Source organism: Petaurus breviceps, unplaced genomic scaffold (genome assembly GCF_028583685.1).
Source record: "Petaurus breviceps papuanus isolate PSGF00001 unplaced genomic scaffold, PetGlider_PUasm1.0 178, whole genome shotgun sequence".
Classification (NCBI taxonomy): domain Eukaryota; kingdom Metazoa; phylum Chordata; class Mammalia; order Diprotodontia; family Petauridae; genus Petaurus; species Petaurus breviceps.
In genome coordinates, this window is record NW_027185777.1 from 1092921 (window position 1) to 1112302 (window position 19382).

The 19382-nt window shown below is 40.2% G+C and overlaps 1 protein-coding gene across 1 annotated transcript in view; it reads left to right on the forward strand.

Moving 5' to 3' along the window:
• The window catches only part of CDK6 (cyclin dependent kinase 6), a 279656-nt gene that overhangs the window by 122779 nt on the left and 137495 nt on the right, over positions 1-19382 (forward strand). The window contains exon 3 of the mRNA XM_069086146.1: positions 8580-8747. Coding sequence (XP_068942247.1) covers positions 8580-8747 — 168 coding nt within the window. The remainder of the gene's footprint in view (positions 1-8579; positions 8748-19382) is intronic.

The window sequence follows — 19382 nt, forward strand, 5'->3', positions numbered from 1 at the left end:
AATATAATGCTAGGTTTCTTGACTCAATTCTCTGTTTAAAATACATCCTCCCTTTATTAATGTGCTGTATACACATTGCTGCATTTATATCCCTTCTCAGTTGCCTGGAAGCCATAAAAACAAATAATATACCAGTCCTTCCAACAAGGGTTCTATTTTTGGATCAACCTTAGTTGTCAGACCTCAAGGTGGTCGGTCTGTTACCTTAGCCCTTTGTGTCCTCCTCCCGCAAAGCTGGCATCAGACAATGACCATGAAAAACAAACCATACAAATGTGTCTTTCTGACCCTGGTTTGTGAGCACGCTGGGGAGGATGGCCCCCATCACTATTCTCTGATCCAGTGGCCTTCAAGTAACTCTGAAAATCACTAGGGAACCTACGCTGTCGTCAGCTTTTGGCTTCAACTAGTTCTTTCTGCGCTTAGTAGGAATGTATTTTTCCCTTTGTGGTTTTGCAGGATGTATTCTTTGAGTGTTCTGTGGGCAGTAGTGATCTATCTGTCTATGCATACGATCATATGTACATATATAGGACAACTCTTGGACTCCAATTGTATACAGGGAGCATAAAGGAATTTCTAAAGAAAGAAGAGATCATAGGATCTTGGATTAAGAGGTAGAAAGGGATCTTAAGAAGCTCATAGACCTGGAAAGAACCTCACAAATTGTATAATCCAACCCATTCATTTCACAGATGAAAAAACTAAGGGAGATGAAGTGATTTATCCAAGGTTGCACAAGGAATGTTATGGGTGGGATTTGAATCCAGGTTCTCTTTTACAGTTGAGGAACTAAAGCCAGGTGAAGTTTAATGACTTGCCCAGGATCACACAGCTAGTAAGTGTCTTGAGGCATAATTTTAACCCAGGTTCTCCTGCCTTTGACTTCAGGGCTCTGTGTACCATGCTGTTGTGCTTTTGATAAAGCATCAGGTCCAGACTAAAAACCTGGTGGTCATGACTTTGGGGAACAACAACAAAAAAAGAAATGTCTTCTCATATTTAGAAAACTTTTTAAAGGCTCCACACCCTACTTGTACTTTCCTTCGCTTTGTTGTTTAGTCAAGTCTGACTCTTCCTGACCCTGTTAGGGTTTTCTTGGCAGAGATACTGGAGTGGCTTGCCATTTCCTTTGCCAGCTCATTTTACAGATGAGAAAACTGAGGCAAACAGGGTGAAGTGACTTGGCCAGGATCACATGGCGAGTAAGTGTCTGAAGGTGGATTTGAACCCAGGTCCTGATGATTCCTAGACTGAGGCTCTATTAGGCTTCTCCCTTTTTTTCTTATACAGTATCTCTTAAATCCTTTGCACACGCTGAGACTTACATCTTGCCCAGGTCTTGGTGATCTTTGACCTTTAGGCATCATCCCTAACTAGATTGGAAGCATCATTGCCCTTCTGATCACGTGAAAGTAAAGCCTAGACTTTAGAATTTGAGGTCTTAGACTTTTAGATTTTAGAATCCTTTTGCTATCTGGATATATAAAGTGGTATTGGAGTGGGGGATAGAAAATAATTTTGTCCCTATTACAGAGAAACATATAAAAATGCAATAGACAGTTTGAAGAGAATGTGGTTTACACATCATGAAGATAGAGATAAGAAGTTAATATTATCTACCAAGAAGTCATCTTTATAAGTTCAAAATATCCGTTACCACTAAATTTGGAGAAACTTAAGCCAGCTAGACACAAACAATGCTAGGATTTTTTCAGGATATTATGAGTTCATTATTCAGATTAATTGGATCTAGTTATCCAAAATTATCCTTCAAAGCCATCATTTCTGTGATTTACTGCACAATGGAAATTGGACCAGTTTCCAGTAGCCTTGAAAATAATCAGTCTTTTTCTGCAGTTGGAAAATATAGCTCTACTGAATGTAATACAGAATCACAGGAGACTGGGGTTGGAAAAGACTCCAGAAGCCATCTAACCCAACTCATACCCAAAAGAGAATCCCCATTATATCACATGCCTAACAAGCTGCTTTTGCACTAAACCCTCCAGTAAAGAGACACTTTGAATAGTTGTCATCCTTTGGAGGTGTTTCTTGACATCAAGCCTCAATTTACTTCTCTGCTACTTAAACCTAACGCCCCTGGTTCTACCCTCTGGGGCCTAATCCCTCCTATATTTGTCCTTTCAGATACTTCAAAGAAGCTATCGTCCCTTCCCTACTAACCATCCTCCCACCCCATCCCTAGCCATCTCTTCTCCAAGCCAACAACCCCTGTTTCCTTCAGATGATTCTCATATGATATGAACTCTAGTGCCTCTCCATTCTGGTGGGCCTCCTCCAAATGCCTTCCCTTTTAAAGAAAATAAGAGAATTCAAGATATGGTATACCTAAAACAAGAATTCCTGGTGTTGCACGAAGGCCCCATAAATTTTCTTTTGAGGGGGGAGGTAGTTACCAAAGACAGGACCACACCTAAAACCTCCTCAGGCCAAACAGCATTGCACAATAGCATTTTGTTGAAACATGCATCCAAATCACATGTGTACATTTATTTCTCAGAAGGATACAGCCAGCTGAACCCAAATGGACTCTTTTTATCATGGGCGTGACTGAAATGATGATTTGCCCAAACCATTCTTAGTTATATTGACAGCAGTTTCCGGTTTTTTGGTTTGTTTTTGTTTTTTACACAACTAGGAAATTTCCTCAATAAATTTTACTTAAGGATATTTGTTTTGCAGTAGGCAGCTTGCTTTTTTTTTATTCCCATTGCATTGTGCTACTTTAATTGCTTAGAGAAAACAATTCCATTTAAAGTAAAAGCCTGCAATAGGTTAATAATAAATTTTAGAGTGCTGTTGTATAAAGCTTGCTTCAGTGTTAGAAGGTTAGGGTAAGATGGGCACACTAAGGCATTGTTAGTGGAGCTGTGAATTGACCCAGCCATTCTGGGAAGTGATATGAAATTATGGGAAGAAAGTGATTAAAATGCCAAAACCCTTTGTTTGACCCAGACATTCCCATGTTAGATAGATATTCCGTGGAGGTAGAAGCCTCTGCCTATGAAACAGTGCATATAAGGTCACATTTTTTCCAATATTTTGATTAGTTTTGCTGAACTGTTTTTCTTTTTTCACTTTTTCATCATTATAAGAAATAGCTCTCTGGGAGGGATAAGTAAAAAGATGCATTGGGAAATGTAGATGCTGGGAAAGCAAAAGTTATCGATAACTTTTTTGTTTTCTTTGTTCTCCTAACCAAGGAAAAAGACTCATCTTGATCTTGTTACACTCCAGCCACACTGACCTTTGTATTCCTCACACACTATACTCTCAACACGGAGCATTTTTAGTAGCTGTCCCATAGGTCAGAAACTCTCTCCCTCCTCATTTCTGCCTCCAGCTTTACTTGCTTCTTTGAAGCCTCAGCTAAAGTCTTTCCATCCGCAAGGAGCTTTTCTCCAATCTTCCTTAATCTTAATTCCTTCTCTCTCATATTATCTTTAATTTATGCTGCATATATCTTCTTTATAAATACTTGCTTAGGTGTTGCCTCCCTCTTTAGACTGTACTTCTTGAAAGCAAAGAATGGGGTTTGGGGTTTGTCTTTTTCATCTTTCTTTTTCTCCCCAGCTCTTAATGCAATGCCTACTATATAAGTACTTAAATGCTTACTGACTATAATTTTTTTTTTTTTACTTAACAAAAAATGCTGCAAAAGCAATTGCCTGTGTAGTTCTTTCTGGCAACACAAATTTTGAATTATCCACAAAGCTTAGTTAAGAGATACTATTATATCTATCTAGAAATCTTATTAACCCTTTCTGTAATATAGTGACTAGAGGTGGCCAAGCATCTCTGAATTTTTATTAAATTTTGTTTATAATGGTACCTCTGGAACGTTATGGAATCTAGAGTTGGAAAAGCCCTCAGACATCATCTGGTCCAACTTTTATCTGTATTCCCCTGTCAACACTCCTGCTGGGGAAGTCTGTGAGACAGTAGTAGTCCTTGTCCTTGTGAAGGCAAGTCACTTGTGATCCCATCCCCTTCTGTCTCAGACCTTGCCCCTTCCAACATCCCTCCTTTCCTTCTCTCATTTTCAGTCTTTCTCATTCATAGTCACTTTTCTTGCCACCTCCAGAAAAAAATCTGAATCTCCCCCATCCTCAAAAAAAATTTCCTATCAATGTAGCATCCCTTAAAGTTATCATCCCATACATCTCCTTTTTTTAATAGACAGACTCCTAGAAAAATCATCTGCTTGTTGCTGTTTTTTTTTTCTTTTTCAAATTTCCTAGCCTCTCACTCACTTTCTCAACCCCTTTTTTATAATCAGGCTTCTTACCCTGATACTAAAACCTGTTTCACCCAGATTACCAGGATCCCTTCACTGCTCAATCCAGTGGGCTTTTTTCTCAGTCATCGTTTTTGACCTCTGCATCATTTGGCAGTGCTAACTAGCCCTTCCCTATGGATACTCTGTCTTTCCTTCATTTTCCCAATGTTGCTCCCTCCTGAATCTCCTGTTATTGTTGGTTATAGTTGACTAATTCTCTAAAATTCTCTCATTCTAGATTGATATAGAACATTGTAGCAGCAAGCACCCCAAGCGTCCTCAGGGTTTGCCGCCACCACAGGTTCTTGGATCTGCTTTGTTAAAGGAAAGCAACTCAAAATGGGTTAACAAGCTTACTTTAATCAGTCAGACATATATCGTTTACCTTGTTCAGGAGAAAAGGTCAGCACCCTGAACCTCAAAGTATACAGGCATAATTATCAAGACAGAAACATCAAGTAGACAGATTTCCAAACTGTCCAACCATTACATCCATACCCAGTCAACATCTGGGTTTCCACATTCTGGGTTTTTCAAAGCCGGGGGACTCTCAACAACGGCTTCCCAGAATTCAGATCAAATCACAGAATACTTCTCAAAGTGAGTCCCAAAACAAAGCTACACATCAGGGCTTATATAGCCTTCTCCTGGCTCAGAGAATGTAACAACCTTATTGACTCACTGGCCAATCAAGAAGTATCTACTGAAAAGCAAGCCTCCCACCCCAGGCTCCAGGTGCACTTTAGCCTAGGGGCAGGGAAGATCTTTAAAATTTACATTCGCATTACATACTTATACTAAGTTTGGCCAAAAGTTCATTAATATTTCTCCTACCAGAACGTTTCTGATTTTGAGAATTCATTATTAGAAGGATAGTTTCTATGTATTTAGAAAAGGAAGTAGTTAGCACTCTAAGGATACCATCATCAAGAATAAGACATGTGAGACTGACTTCATTTCCATTTTTGACATAATTACGTGACTAAATTGGGTGAATGCTTTAGATTTCATATATGTGAATTTCAAAAAGTAATTTGATCGACTATTCCATGGACTCTGTATCTGCTATCCATTATACTTGCTGTATGACTGTTTCCTTTCTCCTTGCAATTGGCATCCTTCATGTTGGCTTTTATTTTTGTGCTTAAATCCCCTTTGGTAATCTGCTGCCATCTTGTTTGTGCCCATCACGTATCCATCCATTGCTTCTGGGTCACCTGGAAGTTTGAGTCTTCTGTGATTGTGCTGTTCATTAGAATCCCTAGGGAACAGAGAAGAATGGTATTAGGAAGATGAAGTTTTTCTGCCCTTTTCAGGTCCTTTCTGAAGAAATACTGTTTTTCAGAAATAATGGCTTAAGTAGGTCAGGCCAAAGCTGTTGTAATTTCACAGTATCCTCTTTATCCTTTTATCTCATTTGGTATTGATGTTGACCTTTTTGCTGACTGATGATCCAGCTTCATAGACACAGATGATTTTGAAACAACTGAGCAGTTCCTCCAACTTTTTTGTTTTGTTTTGGAGGGCAATTGGGGTTAAGTAACTTGCCCAAGGTCACACAGCTAGTTTTGTGTGTGTGTGTGTGGGGGGGGGGGGGTTTAAGTGTCCGAGGCTAGATCCAAACTCAGGTCCTCCTGACTCCAGGGCCGGCTCTCTACTCACTGTGCCACCTAGCTGCCCCTTCCTCCAACTTTTTAACATACAGTTATCTTCTTACAGATGTGTTCTGTACTCACCATATCATGTGTATGTCAGTTACAGAATTATTTAATCATAGGGAATTCGTTAAGACTCATCTAGCAATTTTGTATGCATTTAAAATGGAAATAATCTTAAAATTCTATAATCAGACTTTCTACCAATTAGGCTTCATTCACACCCCAGTTAATTCAGGTAATTGGGTTTTTATTGAATTCACTTTGGGACATCTGGACCTGTGATTCACTTGGTGTAGGAAACTCCCTTTGCTAATATAGATGGACACCTTTTTTGCCTCTAACAGTCCATAAGAGCTATCATCATATTATATTCATAGGTTGTTTAATTAAATGGCTTAGACTAGTTTCAATTAATTTGTCCTAAGTTTTCCTGTACAGTTTCAAATGGTGCTTCATGCCTTGGAAGCCCACAAATGTGTGCTTTTGGTGGCATTTTTTTTTAAAAGGTTAGGCATGCCTTTTAAAATCAGGGCTCCCAAGTCATGTGCACATGTTTCCAATGAAGACTCACTTGCTACAGTAGAGACTGGCTTCTTTCACATGTTTGGGTTCACTTTCACACTCCTGTTTATTCGCTGCTAGTCGTTTGACCTAAAATGGTCCTCTGATCTTCCCAGGCTGCGTCCTCTCCTCCCCCCACCCCTCCAGTGCTTCAGCAGTTAACACTATTTGTACGTGTCTAAGGTCTCTGCTGCCAATTTCTCTGGGCCATTTCAAATGTTTCTCAAAAGCGAAAACAGCTAGCCATCAGTGGGACTGCTTATGTCTGCCATATGGCACTCTGTGGAGACTGGGCTAGGTGACCCTGAGGAAGATGCCTACCAATTCTTAATATTCCACAGTCCCACTCCACCCCCCAGCCCCCCACCCCCAATCACCAGAACTGGTATATGTTGTGTACATGGAATGGAGTGGGGGAAGGAAAGAAAAAAGACAGGAAGAAGGAAAGAAAGGGGGAAAGAGGAAAGGGAGGAAGAAAAATGACAGAAAAGGGGGACAGAGGGAAGGAATAAATGTAAAAAGACAGAAAAAAGGAAAAAGGGATAAAGGAAAGAAGGAAAAGGGTGAATAGAAAGGAAGAAAGAAAAAAAAAAAGGGAGGGAAGGCAAGTATTCATTAAGTGGTTCCTGTGGGCCAAGTACCATGCTAAGCCCTGGGGATACCAATAGAGAGACCATTCCTGCTCTGGAAAGCTATATGTCTCTGTATTGGGAGTGGGAGGAAAGGGTTATGGGAGGCTAGGAGCTTGCACAGTGGGGGTGGGTGTAATGTAATACCATTACTATCACAGTGGGCGATAAAAGTTGGTTTGATTCTATTAGACATGAGCCCCAGGAATAGTCATCATGGGGATGCAGGCCATCTTTCCACCCTGTAATTGGTTCACCACAGACCCCTGATAGATATTTTGTGGTTTCCCTTTTGGAGACCCCTCTCTATACTATAAATTGCAGAATTGTCATAGATGTACATTGCATTTCCTATGCTGATAAATAATAGTCATGAATGGTATAAATTTGTATTTTTCTCCCCACAACTAGGATTTTATGCCTATAGGAAACTCAGGGTGAAAATTCTTCCTACTGATGCCCATTGGCTACTTGACTATAACTTCGAGTCTTAGAGAGGTCTGGCAGACTGAGATATCCAGTGATTTGCTTTGGTCTTGTAGTCACTGTCTAAGTAGGGTCAGAGCTGGGCCTTGACCTCAGTTTTTCCAACTCCAAGTTTAGTGGTTTGGTCATCAGTGTGGGTATGAATGTATATAGGCACTGGGGTATCATAGAAAGAGCTGTGAACTTGGAGGTGGGAGGCCATCACAACCCATTTTTGACTTACTTTCCCTGTCAGTAAAATGGCGATCGTTTTGAGGTTCGTGGATAGAGTACAGTAATTGGAGTCAGGAAGACCAAAGCTCAAATCCGGCCTCAGACACGGGGCAAATCCCTAGATATCTCTGAGCCTCCATTTCCTCATCTGTAATGTCATGTTAGATATTAGTTCTGTCATTTTATAAAAACAAATGGGAGATCAGTCGACTTGGATGGGACCCAGATCAGTGAGACAGGAAACTCAGTGTGGAAGCCCCGATGACAGACAGCAGTTTGCCTCCTTACAGAGTTGCTTGAGGCATCGAGAAGTTAAGTAACTTGCCTGGGGTAGAGCACTGGAGCTGGATCTAGGAAGACCTGAATTCAAATCATGCCTCAGACACTAGCAGTGGGACTCTGGACAAGCCACTTAGCCTCTGCTTGTATTTCTGCATCTCCAAGGTGGAGATTCAGAGTGCACCAGCTTCCTAGGGCTGTCATGAGAACAAGTGCTACATAAACCTAAAAGCACTATATAAATGCTTATTGCTATTATTCCAGGCACTGCAACCAGCTCTTTATTCATTATGACACCAGGTTGCCTCTCCTTCCTTATTGACAGTGCCCTGGCTGGTGAGGCAAGGGATGCGACGTGCCGCACTTGGTCATGGGGGTGCGGGAGATTCTGTGATGAGGGAGATCATTCTTCTTGATCACTGTTGATTATTGATTGTGGATTATTTTTAGGACATGATGTTTCAGCTGCTCCGAGGTCTGGATTTTCTTCATTCGCACCGAGTAGTACACCGGGATCTGAAACCACAGAATATCCTTGTCACCAGCAATGGACAGATTAAACTGGCCGATTTTGGCCTTGCACGCATCTACAGTTTTCAAATGGCTCTTACCTCAGTGGTAAGTGAGAAAATACGACTTGGGGGTGGGGGGGGAATGTATTTGTTTATATTTAGTCTTCTGGAAAACCTCTTATTTTCCTGCTGTTAACCCTATGGATAGGCATCAGAGGCATCTCAGTCTTTAACATTATTTCCCAGCCTTCCATGTGATATAGTTACATTCGTGTGTATACATCTTATTTCTCCACTTTAGAGAGAAAGCTCCTTCGGGACATAAACTATTTTGGTTTTAATCTATGTATCGTTAGTGCCTTTTGGAACATAGCAGGCAGGCACTTAATAAAATGTATTTTGAGTGAGTGAATGAATGAATTCATGCATTCATTCACTGATGGGTTGATAAACAGCAGTGATTGAATGTCCTCGTAGATAGGTGAACGTCCAAGTTTGTAGTGGGCACAACATGTTACAAAAACTGCCTCTTGCTTTTTAGCCACTAAGGAGAAATCAGAAGTTTCCAAATGTTCCCTGGTAGCCACAGCTGTTTTCAGGTCCCCTTTCTAGCCATTCTGTCACAGATGGGGAAGAAGGGGCATGATCAGCATGGCCCATTGTAGACATAAAGTGCCAAAGCTTAAAAAGGAAGATGAAAATGCTGACTGTAGGAACCAGAAACTATTCTTCTCTGTCTGTGGGGTTCCATTCAGAAGACTGAATCTTAAAGGCAAAAACCCAGAGCGCTTGGTTGAGCCCACACTGCCTGCCCTGCTGAGCACAACCCTCCATCTATTCAGAATGGAAAGTATCCACCCCAGGGTCTGCTCTGATGAAGGTAGACAGTTTGGAGAAGCCGCTTGTGACTCCAGTATCTTGTGGATGCCCCTCTTGCCTAAGGGGGCTCAAGATTCTCATGAAATGTAAAGCTGGGAGCCAAATGCCCCTGCCCTTAAAAAGCAAGCTTTGTGTTTATGCCTAGTGGACCTTTGCATGAAGGGGAATAAAAAGTTCAAAATCTGAAAGAGAGAGAGGTTTTCCCATTGTGTTTCACACTCTCCACAAAGGCAGCCCTTCCAGAGAAGTACAAGAACCATCTCTCCCTGTATTGCGTCTTACCTCTGATATAATAATAAAATAATGACAGCAACAATATATAGTAGTGAAAATAGTAACGGCAGCAACAATAATATAGTAGCAACAGCAACAATGATAGTAACAACAATAACAGCAGTAATAGTGACTCTAACAATAACCACAGCAGTAGCAATGATGGTGGTGACGTGGCTGGTCTTTATGCAGCGATTTTCATATGGCATCTCTATAGTAGCTCAGACCTGGAGGGCTGGGACTATCTTTTGCCTCTTTTTGTATCCCCAGTGATGGCAACTAGTAGTTATTTAATAAATGCTTGTTGATTGGATGGCTGTAGTTCTCACAACAACTCTTTGAGGTTGTGTAATGTAATGCCAAGGAAAGGCAACTTCCCAAGGTTCAGAATACCAGCATAGGTGCTCTCTATTTTATTCAGTGACAAACCAAGAACAGAGAAGATCAAAACATGACATCATTCAAAATACAGCATTTACTAAGGGTGATTAAATAATCTCCAAGTACTACCCCACCCCAGGACTTTCCAATCATTCAATCAATTACAAAGTCTCTGTTCTAAATACTTCTCCACCCCTAGGCTATACCTTAATTAAGTCCACCACAAAGCCCCTCTTCTCAAATGGAGATTAGTTTCCAAACATAAGGTCAAAAGTTCCCCACCCCTGGATCACAATTGAATCTACCCCAGAGTTACATCAAGTTTAAACACAGCACTTAATACCCAAATGGAGCTCTTTTCTTCATCTTGACATGAGGCAAGTTCTCAGCAATCTTAGTTCCTGGGGAGACAAGGCTTAGCAAAGCCACAAGATACATTGCCAGTCCCTTCATGAATTTATCCTCTGTCTGTAGAACAGTCCTAGAACCCCTGAACACATTAGCAAAGCCCTCTCCCAGGATTTCTGTAAACATACAACAAGAAAATCCTTCTTCAGGGCTTCTGAACCAACAGAAAGGCTCCCAGACCCCTGCAACAACAGCACTGTCCTTCACCAGTGGACAGTATTCATTCTGTCTGCAGGACAGTCTCCAGACCCCTGCAACAACAGGACTGTCCCTCACCAGTGGACAGTATTCACTCTCTGTCTGCAGGACAGTCTCAGGGCTTCTTAGCGAACAGCCAGGTTCCAGGACTTCTTCAACAAAAGGACAGTCTTTCACCAGTGGACAAATCTGGCAAAACAACATCAAAACAGACAGACAAAGTACCAGCAAAACAGCCATGTCTCCTCAGTCCTTGGCAGCTCAGGGGGCAGGTCTCAAAAGTCCAGGGCAATTCAAAGCGGCCACCAGCAATTCTCTTAGTCTCTCTCTCTCCATGAGGTGCTGCTTTCAAAAAAATCTTCCGCCTCTCTCTAGTGTCTCTCCAAATCTACATCACCAGCTCCTCCCAGTTCAGGACTTTCTTTTCACATCAACAAGCCCATCCCACAGGTGGGATTAACAAACTCTGGGTTTTAACACAATCAATTTGAAAACTAAGCCAATACAGGGGAATCTTTAATTGCCATTACTATCACAGGTTGGTGCTATTATTTCTTTCTTACACAGAAGGATGCTGAGGCAGAAATTGTTCAAGCCACTGGCTCAGGGTCACAAGCTAGGAATTGTTTGAGCCAGGATTTGAACTCAGATCTTACAAACTCCAAGCCTTATATTCTGAACACTGTGCCACTGAGCTAAGGATTTTGTTGTCGTTCAGTTGTTTCAATCATGTCCAACTCTTTGTAACCCCATTTGGGATTTTCTTGGCAAAGATAATAGAGTGGTTTGCCATTTCCTTCTCCAGCTCTTTTTACAGAATAGGAAACTGAGGCAAATAGGTTTAAATGACTTGCCCAGCATCACATAGCTAGTAAGTGTTTGAAGCTAGATTTGAACTCGGGTCTTCCTGTCTCTGGGCCTGGAGTTCCATCCACTGTGCCATCTAGCTGCCTAAGCTAAGAATTAGGAGATAAAAATTGCAGCCAGAATGCATTACAGTTTCAGTGCTTTATGTATGTGATCTCAGATCCTCACACTGACCCTGTGAAATAGATGCTCTTATTATTTCCATCTCAAAGATGGTAAAATTGAGACTGAAAGTCTTGTAACAGTTTGCCACTGATCTGGAGTAGTAGGACTCCTTGGAGAAAGAGCTACATCTTGACACAGGTGGTTCAGCCTTAGGAATACCAGCTCCAGCAAATGGGAAACCCACGAGCATTTACTCTTCCAACTTACTCTATTTTCCCTGGTCCAGAGGAATTTCCAAGGTAGATTCCTCTGGATGTTTTATCATTATTTACGGATCAACCCTGATTGAACCATACACAATCTTCCAACACCCGTGTAAAGAAAACAAGGCAAGGAAAAGTCCAGCTGCTAACCAGGGCAAGCCCTTGGAGGGCTTATTAAAATAACAACCCTGGAAAAGACTAGGGCTGCTCGTTTCCTTCTCTGGGAAGGGTGAGGTAAGCTTTGGGCTTCCCTAGGAAGCTGTCTTGTAAGTGTTGTTCCCTGCCCTTGGGAGAAGTTTGAATAGGTTTTATGATAACAGAGATACATGGAGAGGGCAAGAGGAAGGGGCTGGGCTGGTTACATAATATCCGAGCTGAATGGATGGAGCCTGGCTATCCGATCTTCTAATTTGCTTCTAGAAAATGGACCCCCAATTCACATGAACACAATGCCCATTGGTAAGGCAGGGAATTCTGGTTGGTTTTTATTTTTGTTACAAATTTTTTTTGATAATTAAATTTGAGGAATGATAGCAAGACCAGCCAGCATGTAGGATCAATTAGCATTCTCTTCTGTGGTGAAAATGGATATGGCCAGGCAGGAAAATACAAACAGATTACTTCACTTGCAAAGGAATAGAGAGAGGAAGACATGGATACCTGGCTTTTTGCATTTCTGCCAGATGTCAAGATTTTCAGGTGGTAAGATTCCAGAAATTCTCAGAGGTGGAGAAATGAGTGTATTTGCAACGAAGTAATCTCTTGTCTGAAATAATGCCTGCTTAAAGCTAGATGGTAGTACGCAAAGATGCTTTTTTTCCCCTAATTTCTCTATTTTCAAGATCTAGAATCATATTATTCATTCATCAATGCAGATCTCAGTCTTTTAAAAAATAGTAGATGGTCTTCACAGGCCACTTTAGCCTAAACAGTGCATGATCCTGCAGCCAACTGGTGATGGGATTCTCCCAGATTAACTAGGTTGGTCCTCAAGCAACTGACATATGGGCCATCACTGGGCCCGGACTCTCCATCCTCAGAGGACCTCCTAGAATTCATGTGCCATTGAAGTGTTTAAGAACCTACAGCCATCTCCTCATGAGGATAAGGCATCAGAAGAAGACCTCACTGGGCGGGGAAGACACTGAAATTCTCTGAAATTCAAATCATCTATGAAAATATTAATCCATGAAATCCAAATCATTTATGAAAATCAATAACTCTAAGAAATTCAGATATTTTTTGTCCTGGCATGGGAAGAGATAGAAATCTAAATTTTTTTTCTTATGAGTAAGGAGAAAATGCACATTTATTAATGCACTGATACAGGTGTATACAGATGTATACTAGGAAAGTCTTATTACCAAAGTGATGACTTTTCTGTAGCTTTTCACATTATACTAGTATTCATCTTGAGGGCAGTATGAGTATACTGTCATGATAGAGCCAGGATGTGCTGGGGTCATGTTTTTGCCTCTGAGAGCCTAGACAAGTCTCTCAGCATCTCAGTGTTTTAGGCAGCTCTCCAAGACTATAAATTGCAGAGGAGCTGCTAACCTGCATTAGTAGAGGGAATTTCCTTAGCTGAGAGTTCCTCATACCAATGAAATAGCTCACAGGTCTGGTCCATCTTCTGTATTCAATTTTTTTGAGGGGAGAAGGCAGGGCAATTGGGGTTAAGTGACTTGCCCAAGGTCACACAGCTACTAAGTGTTAAGTGTCTAAGGCCAGATTTGAACTCAAGTCCTACTAACTCCAAGGCTGATGCTCTATTCACTGTGCCACCTAGCCACCCCCTCAATATTCATTTTTAATAGTTCTTAAGAAGAAAATGCTTCAACGTTACTTTTTCTCACACTTTCAAGACATCGTGCTAGAACTTTGTAGCAAGGAGATTGATAATAAAATGATATGTACTCAATGTTTTCTTTATTCAAAGCAAATTAATAGAAGTAAAAGCAGCTGGCTTTTTAATCTTATTGGGACCTTTGAGGAAAAGTATATAGTAGGATGGAATACCTTGAGATCAGGGACCTTTTGGCAATGGTGCCATTAGTAAAGGGAATTTCCTGATTAAAGAATTACCTTCATCATTAAAATCCCAGGGCCAGTCCTTATCCCTCTCTTCAGTGTACTGCAGTGTCCTGGGAGTAGTCAGCACGTAATAAGTGCTTACTGAATGGCAACATGAATGAATTCTCCGAAATTAATCACTATTAATAATTAATTAATGTTAATTTATGTAATATGCATAATATAATTATGTTGATTAATTAAATATATCCTATATTAATTATTCATGAAAACTTCCTAGACTTTGACTAGATCTCTTTGTACTAGACCCTTTCACCAACACAGAGCTGAACTTTCTATACAACTTATAGTCTGATGGATTAAGACTTGCCTAGGACCACTGGCCAGAATGTGTCAGGGAAAGGATTTGAACCCCTTTCTTCCTGGTTCCAAGGCGCGTCCTTGTTCATCCCCTTGTCTCTCATCATGAAGTTATTTTGCCTATTTTCCCTCTCATTTTTCTGACCCTGTACTACCTGTTGGGCTTCCCTATTTATGCATAGCCAGTTGGTGGCATGTGAATTCGTTAGAACATGTAACTTAGGACCCGAGTCTTCTGTATACCATATGCCTGATTCACCTAAAGGTGTTGGGTTAAGATCCTCGGAATACACATTGAAACATATTTTTGGACAAGGCCAATGTGAGAATTTGTTTTCTTGACTCTGCATCTTTGTTTACAAGGGTTTTCTTTTCCTTTTTCTCAAAGCAAGGAGAAAAAAATGGAAGAAAGAGAAAATAGATGATCAAAAAGAAATTTGTTAAGATCCTTATGAAGGCTAATCTCCCTAGATCTGTTGGATTGTGGGTGGTAGAAAATAATAATTCATATTGATGTTTATACAGCGTTTTCCTCACAACCTTATATGGTAAAAATACAATATGAGGCCCTTTCACGTTCCAAAAAACCCCACTGTCTTACCCAGAGTCCAGTAACTTAAGTATCTGAGCCAGAACACAGACCTAGGTTTCCAACCCGTTAGTCCAGTTTTACCTCCACTACACCTTTCTTAACCTTGTGCAGAAGATTCCTCTTGGCCTACTGTATGTTCTTTAATCCTTTATCTTGACCCCAAAGGGAATGGAAGGATTTGAATGTTTGACTTGAATGTCTCGGAGTCAAGCAGAAAGTGGTGGTTCAGAAAGAATGCGGTGTTTTTGAAACTTGACGACTTATTTGAAGACAAAGCTATTTTTTGCCCCTAGAGTCTTTGGGGCTTGGCAAGCAAAAGAAATGAGATCAGATTATTCAACTCTAGGATAATTGACCGTCCTCCCCAAAAAAAGAATAACGAATTTCATTTTATCTTATGGATGTTTTTTTGTTTATAAACACATTGATTGCATTACTATACAGGAAAAGAACTCTAAAAGTCAACTAAATGCAACTTAAATGTAATTAATAATCATGGTCTTAGAGAACAGCTGATGAAATAACTTTGCTTCTTTTGCTAGAGAAATGAAGGGCTACAGGTGCGAAATATTAAAAACACACTCAATTGCTTAGCTCTTTTTCAGTGGAAGATCTTACTGGAATTATTGATGGGTGTCTCATCAATGTGTAAATGACCCCAACAACTTGGATCCAAGTAACTCCTTTCTGACAGAGTTGAATCTTTTTCACAGAGGGTACCATCTTCCTAGGAGATGGTGATGAGCATGAACTCATGCCTATTTATAGATGGAGAAAATTGAAGGATTAAAAAATTGTGACATGAAAAATGGTCATCACAGAAAGTCAGGAATGGATTTAGTTGGTCTAGAGAAGAAGAAGGAAGAGAGGAGAATTATTACTGATCACTGGCATCTGAGGTTTATAAAATACTTCTCATAATTTATATCAGTTGATTCTGACAACAACCCCATAAGGCAGATAGAGAAAATGTTACCCTCATTTTACCAATGGAGGCACTAAAGGTTAAATGGTTTGCCCAAACTCATATAACTGAAGAATGTCACACCACAGAATTCAAACTTCTTCAAATGTTCTTCATCTCTCCCAAAGATGTTGCATACCTTCTCTTTATACAGTAAAATCTGTTATCCAGAATTGGCAGGAAATAGCCATTCTTGGAGGAAAGAGCTTTCTATCCAGGTGAGGATTTGACCTTTGTCATACCAAACTTAAAAAAAATTTTTTTGATGACTATTATTTCTAAAATATATAGTCAATGCAGCCTTGTCTCCTCAAGCAGAGGAGACAAATTATTATGTGATTTAACATTTCCTTGACAACTCAGGGTCATTGTGAGCCTTAGTCATTGGTTTTGCCACAGAAAGAACTCTAGATGCAAATGTTGATGTTGTGAGGTGTTTTCCCATTCTCCAGTCTGAGAAAGAAATGCCCCTCCTTGTTTCCAGAACTAATCCCTTCATTCATGTCCTCAATCTTCTCTCTTCCAGAGCTTCTCTAAAAATTGGCCACCCATTTAATTCAGGCCTACATTTCCTCTTTTCTGAAGTATTGTGATAGCTACCTATAATCCCTTCCCGAGACCTGTTTTTCCTTTCTCCATCTTATCCACACACTGCTGATAGATTGAGTTTTTGAAAGCATAGTTCTGATAATATGTCCCCTTCCCTTGCAAAATCTTTCCATGCAAAATCTCTCTGTAGGCTCCTGAATAAAGTCTATCTTCCTTAGAGTGGTATTTAATGCCTTTCACAGTTTATTTTTCATGTGCTATTTCCCATCTAAACCTGACTTCTTTCTCTTCCCCAACTTTAGCCTTTCCTTTCCAGTCCCTGTTCTCTCATACCTCAGGAGTTTCTTCCTCCTCTGTGTCTCCTTCAGTTTCCAGTTGGTGAGATCTTGCCCGTCCTTCAAGGCTCAGTTCAGGGGCTACCTCCTTGAAGCCTTCCCAATTTTCACAGCTTAAAAATATTCTCTCTTTCCTCAGATGACTAATAATCTTTTATCCCTCTCCTGTGCATTTATAACATTTCTATCTCTTCACATTCTTTCTGGCTTATCCATGAAAAGACTCACCGGTTATAGACATCATGCGCCAGTCAAATCCCCTTCCTCCTCGCCAGCAGATTGATTACCAGTAGTCAGAGCCCAACAGGTCATTTTTGGATGTTTTTATTTATTTGAGGATGTTTTTCTTTTTATCTGTGTTTTCCTTATGGCCAGATTTTTGGGAACTGCTTCCTGACAAGGGAGAAAATAAACTGGGGGAGGGAAAATTTCAACATTTAAAGAAAAACAGTGGCTAATCGTGTGGAATCAGGATAATGAATATAAGCAAAAATGTATGCATCCACATCTATGAGTTAGGGGACAGTGTTGCTTTATTGCAAAATATTTCTATTTAAAATTTATAGAATAGTTTCATAGAATGTAGCTGGGATATTTAACAATAAAGAAGAAACCTTTTCCCTGTCCTCTGTAATTACCATAGTGTCTTCACTTCACTAAAAACCCATACTCTGTATCCAACTTTAAACTGCTCTTTCTACAGTCATTGCCTCTTTTAATATCCTGTGTTCTCAGATAGTGAGATATCCTTCAAGCTTAATGCATTTCACCCATACACCTAATACAGTGCCTAATGTATCTGGCTTTCCACCACGTTGGCTCTCTGAAACTATGAAAAATGGACTTCTGACCTTTTTTGGTGTATCAAGCTTGTAGTATTATGAAAAACTGAGGGAGTCTGGAACGTATCCTCCTAAACACGTCTCAGGGAAGTTCTTTCCATTGCACAGAAACGCTACAGAATATTAACTCATGCTGTTAAAGAGGTCCTGGCCCCCCAAAAAATATTGTGAAGGGAAAATAGTTTTCAATATGATGATTTACAGTGGTGACTACCATAATGAAAAATTGAAACGTCTGTTATAGCTAAGATTGGAGTGAGAATCAGTCAAATTTTAGACTCTTGAAAATATTTCCCTTTAAAGGCACACAGGTGTTTTTTTCTCCAAAGATAAGGGAGGGTCGGGGAGAGGGGAGACACAGCTCAGACCAGCAGCAGTTTCGGCAGCAGCTAAGTAGTTCTGCGTACTTTCTGCACAGCCAGAATGGGGCATAGAGACTTTTTTAAAAAATAGATTGGTTGATTATGGAGTCCAGGATTGACTATTTTCCATTTTCTTTGTACCCTTTTCACATAGCACAGTGCTTGGCACATAGGAGATGCTTAGTAAACATTTCTTACCTATCTTCATCCTTGACACTGCTGATCTGTGACTTTATGGGCACTGGCATACTAAGCAGGCTTCCTCATGCACTCTGTTGTAGATAGAAAGGTTTTGTAAAATTTGTTGCTTAAATCAAAGGATACTTTCAAAACCTTAGGATTTTCAAAAGAAAAAAGAGGGTTAATGACTTTTTGGCTAACATCCTCATTTTATAGATGCCCAGATGAAGAAAAGTGCCTAAGATCACAAATAGCTTGTTGGTGGAAGTCAGTTTGGAAATTGAGGACTCTCGGGTTTCATTCCTCTCATCTCTGTGACCCCAGCCTGAGACTCATTTCTGTCTTCTACCTGGTAGATAGTTAATAAATGCTTAATGATGGATTTTTTTTCACATTTTAACCATTTATTTAATTAAGTTCATCTTTTAAAATGTTCTTTTACACTCCTAAAAGTTTGACGAAATGACAGATTAAAAGTAAAAACAATTCTCATTATTCTTTCAAAAAACTGTAATGTATTCCAGTGCTGGTTTGACAAAATTTCCAGTAAATTTTAAAACTCTCCCTACTGTCCAACAGGTAACAAAACACACATTATTATATTCCCTTATAAGAACACATTCCTTTGGATTGCTACAGTGTCCAGGTAAATTGTGCTTTCCTGAGCAGGTGCTCTGAAGCACAGCCCCAAGGAACATGACATCTTTCTTGTGGTTATCTCTCTGCAGTGTCTCTGATGTCATTTCCTGCTGGACTTTGACATCTAACACCAGTGGGATATTGTGCTTTTCCTAAAAGAAACTGCTCCCACTTGGGGGCCTGTTCTTCTACTGATGGCCTAGTAGAGAGTCTGAAGATTAAATGTACCTTTTTTCAATTTTCTCTTCTAGTATTCTTATATCATTTAAAAGGTCCTGATTCCTTTTATGGGCTAGCTTAGCTGCTTTTATGAGAGATGCCTTTTTTTCAGTCTTTTGGTCACCATGATCATTCTCCATTTCTTCAAGTAACAGTAATCTCTGGGCTAATATTTCTTCATGTTTTTTAGTAAGTCGAATTTCTTTGGCAAAATACACCATCCCCTTTCCTTCAGCCAGCCCTCCTTGGTGTTGGTGAAAGCTTTCTCGGTGAGACCTCCTTTGGGCCTCT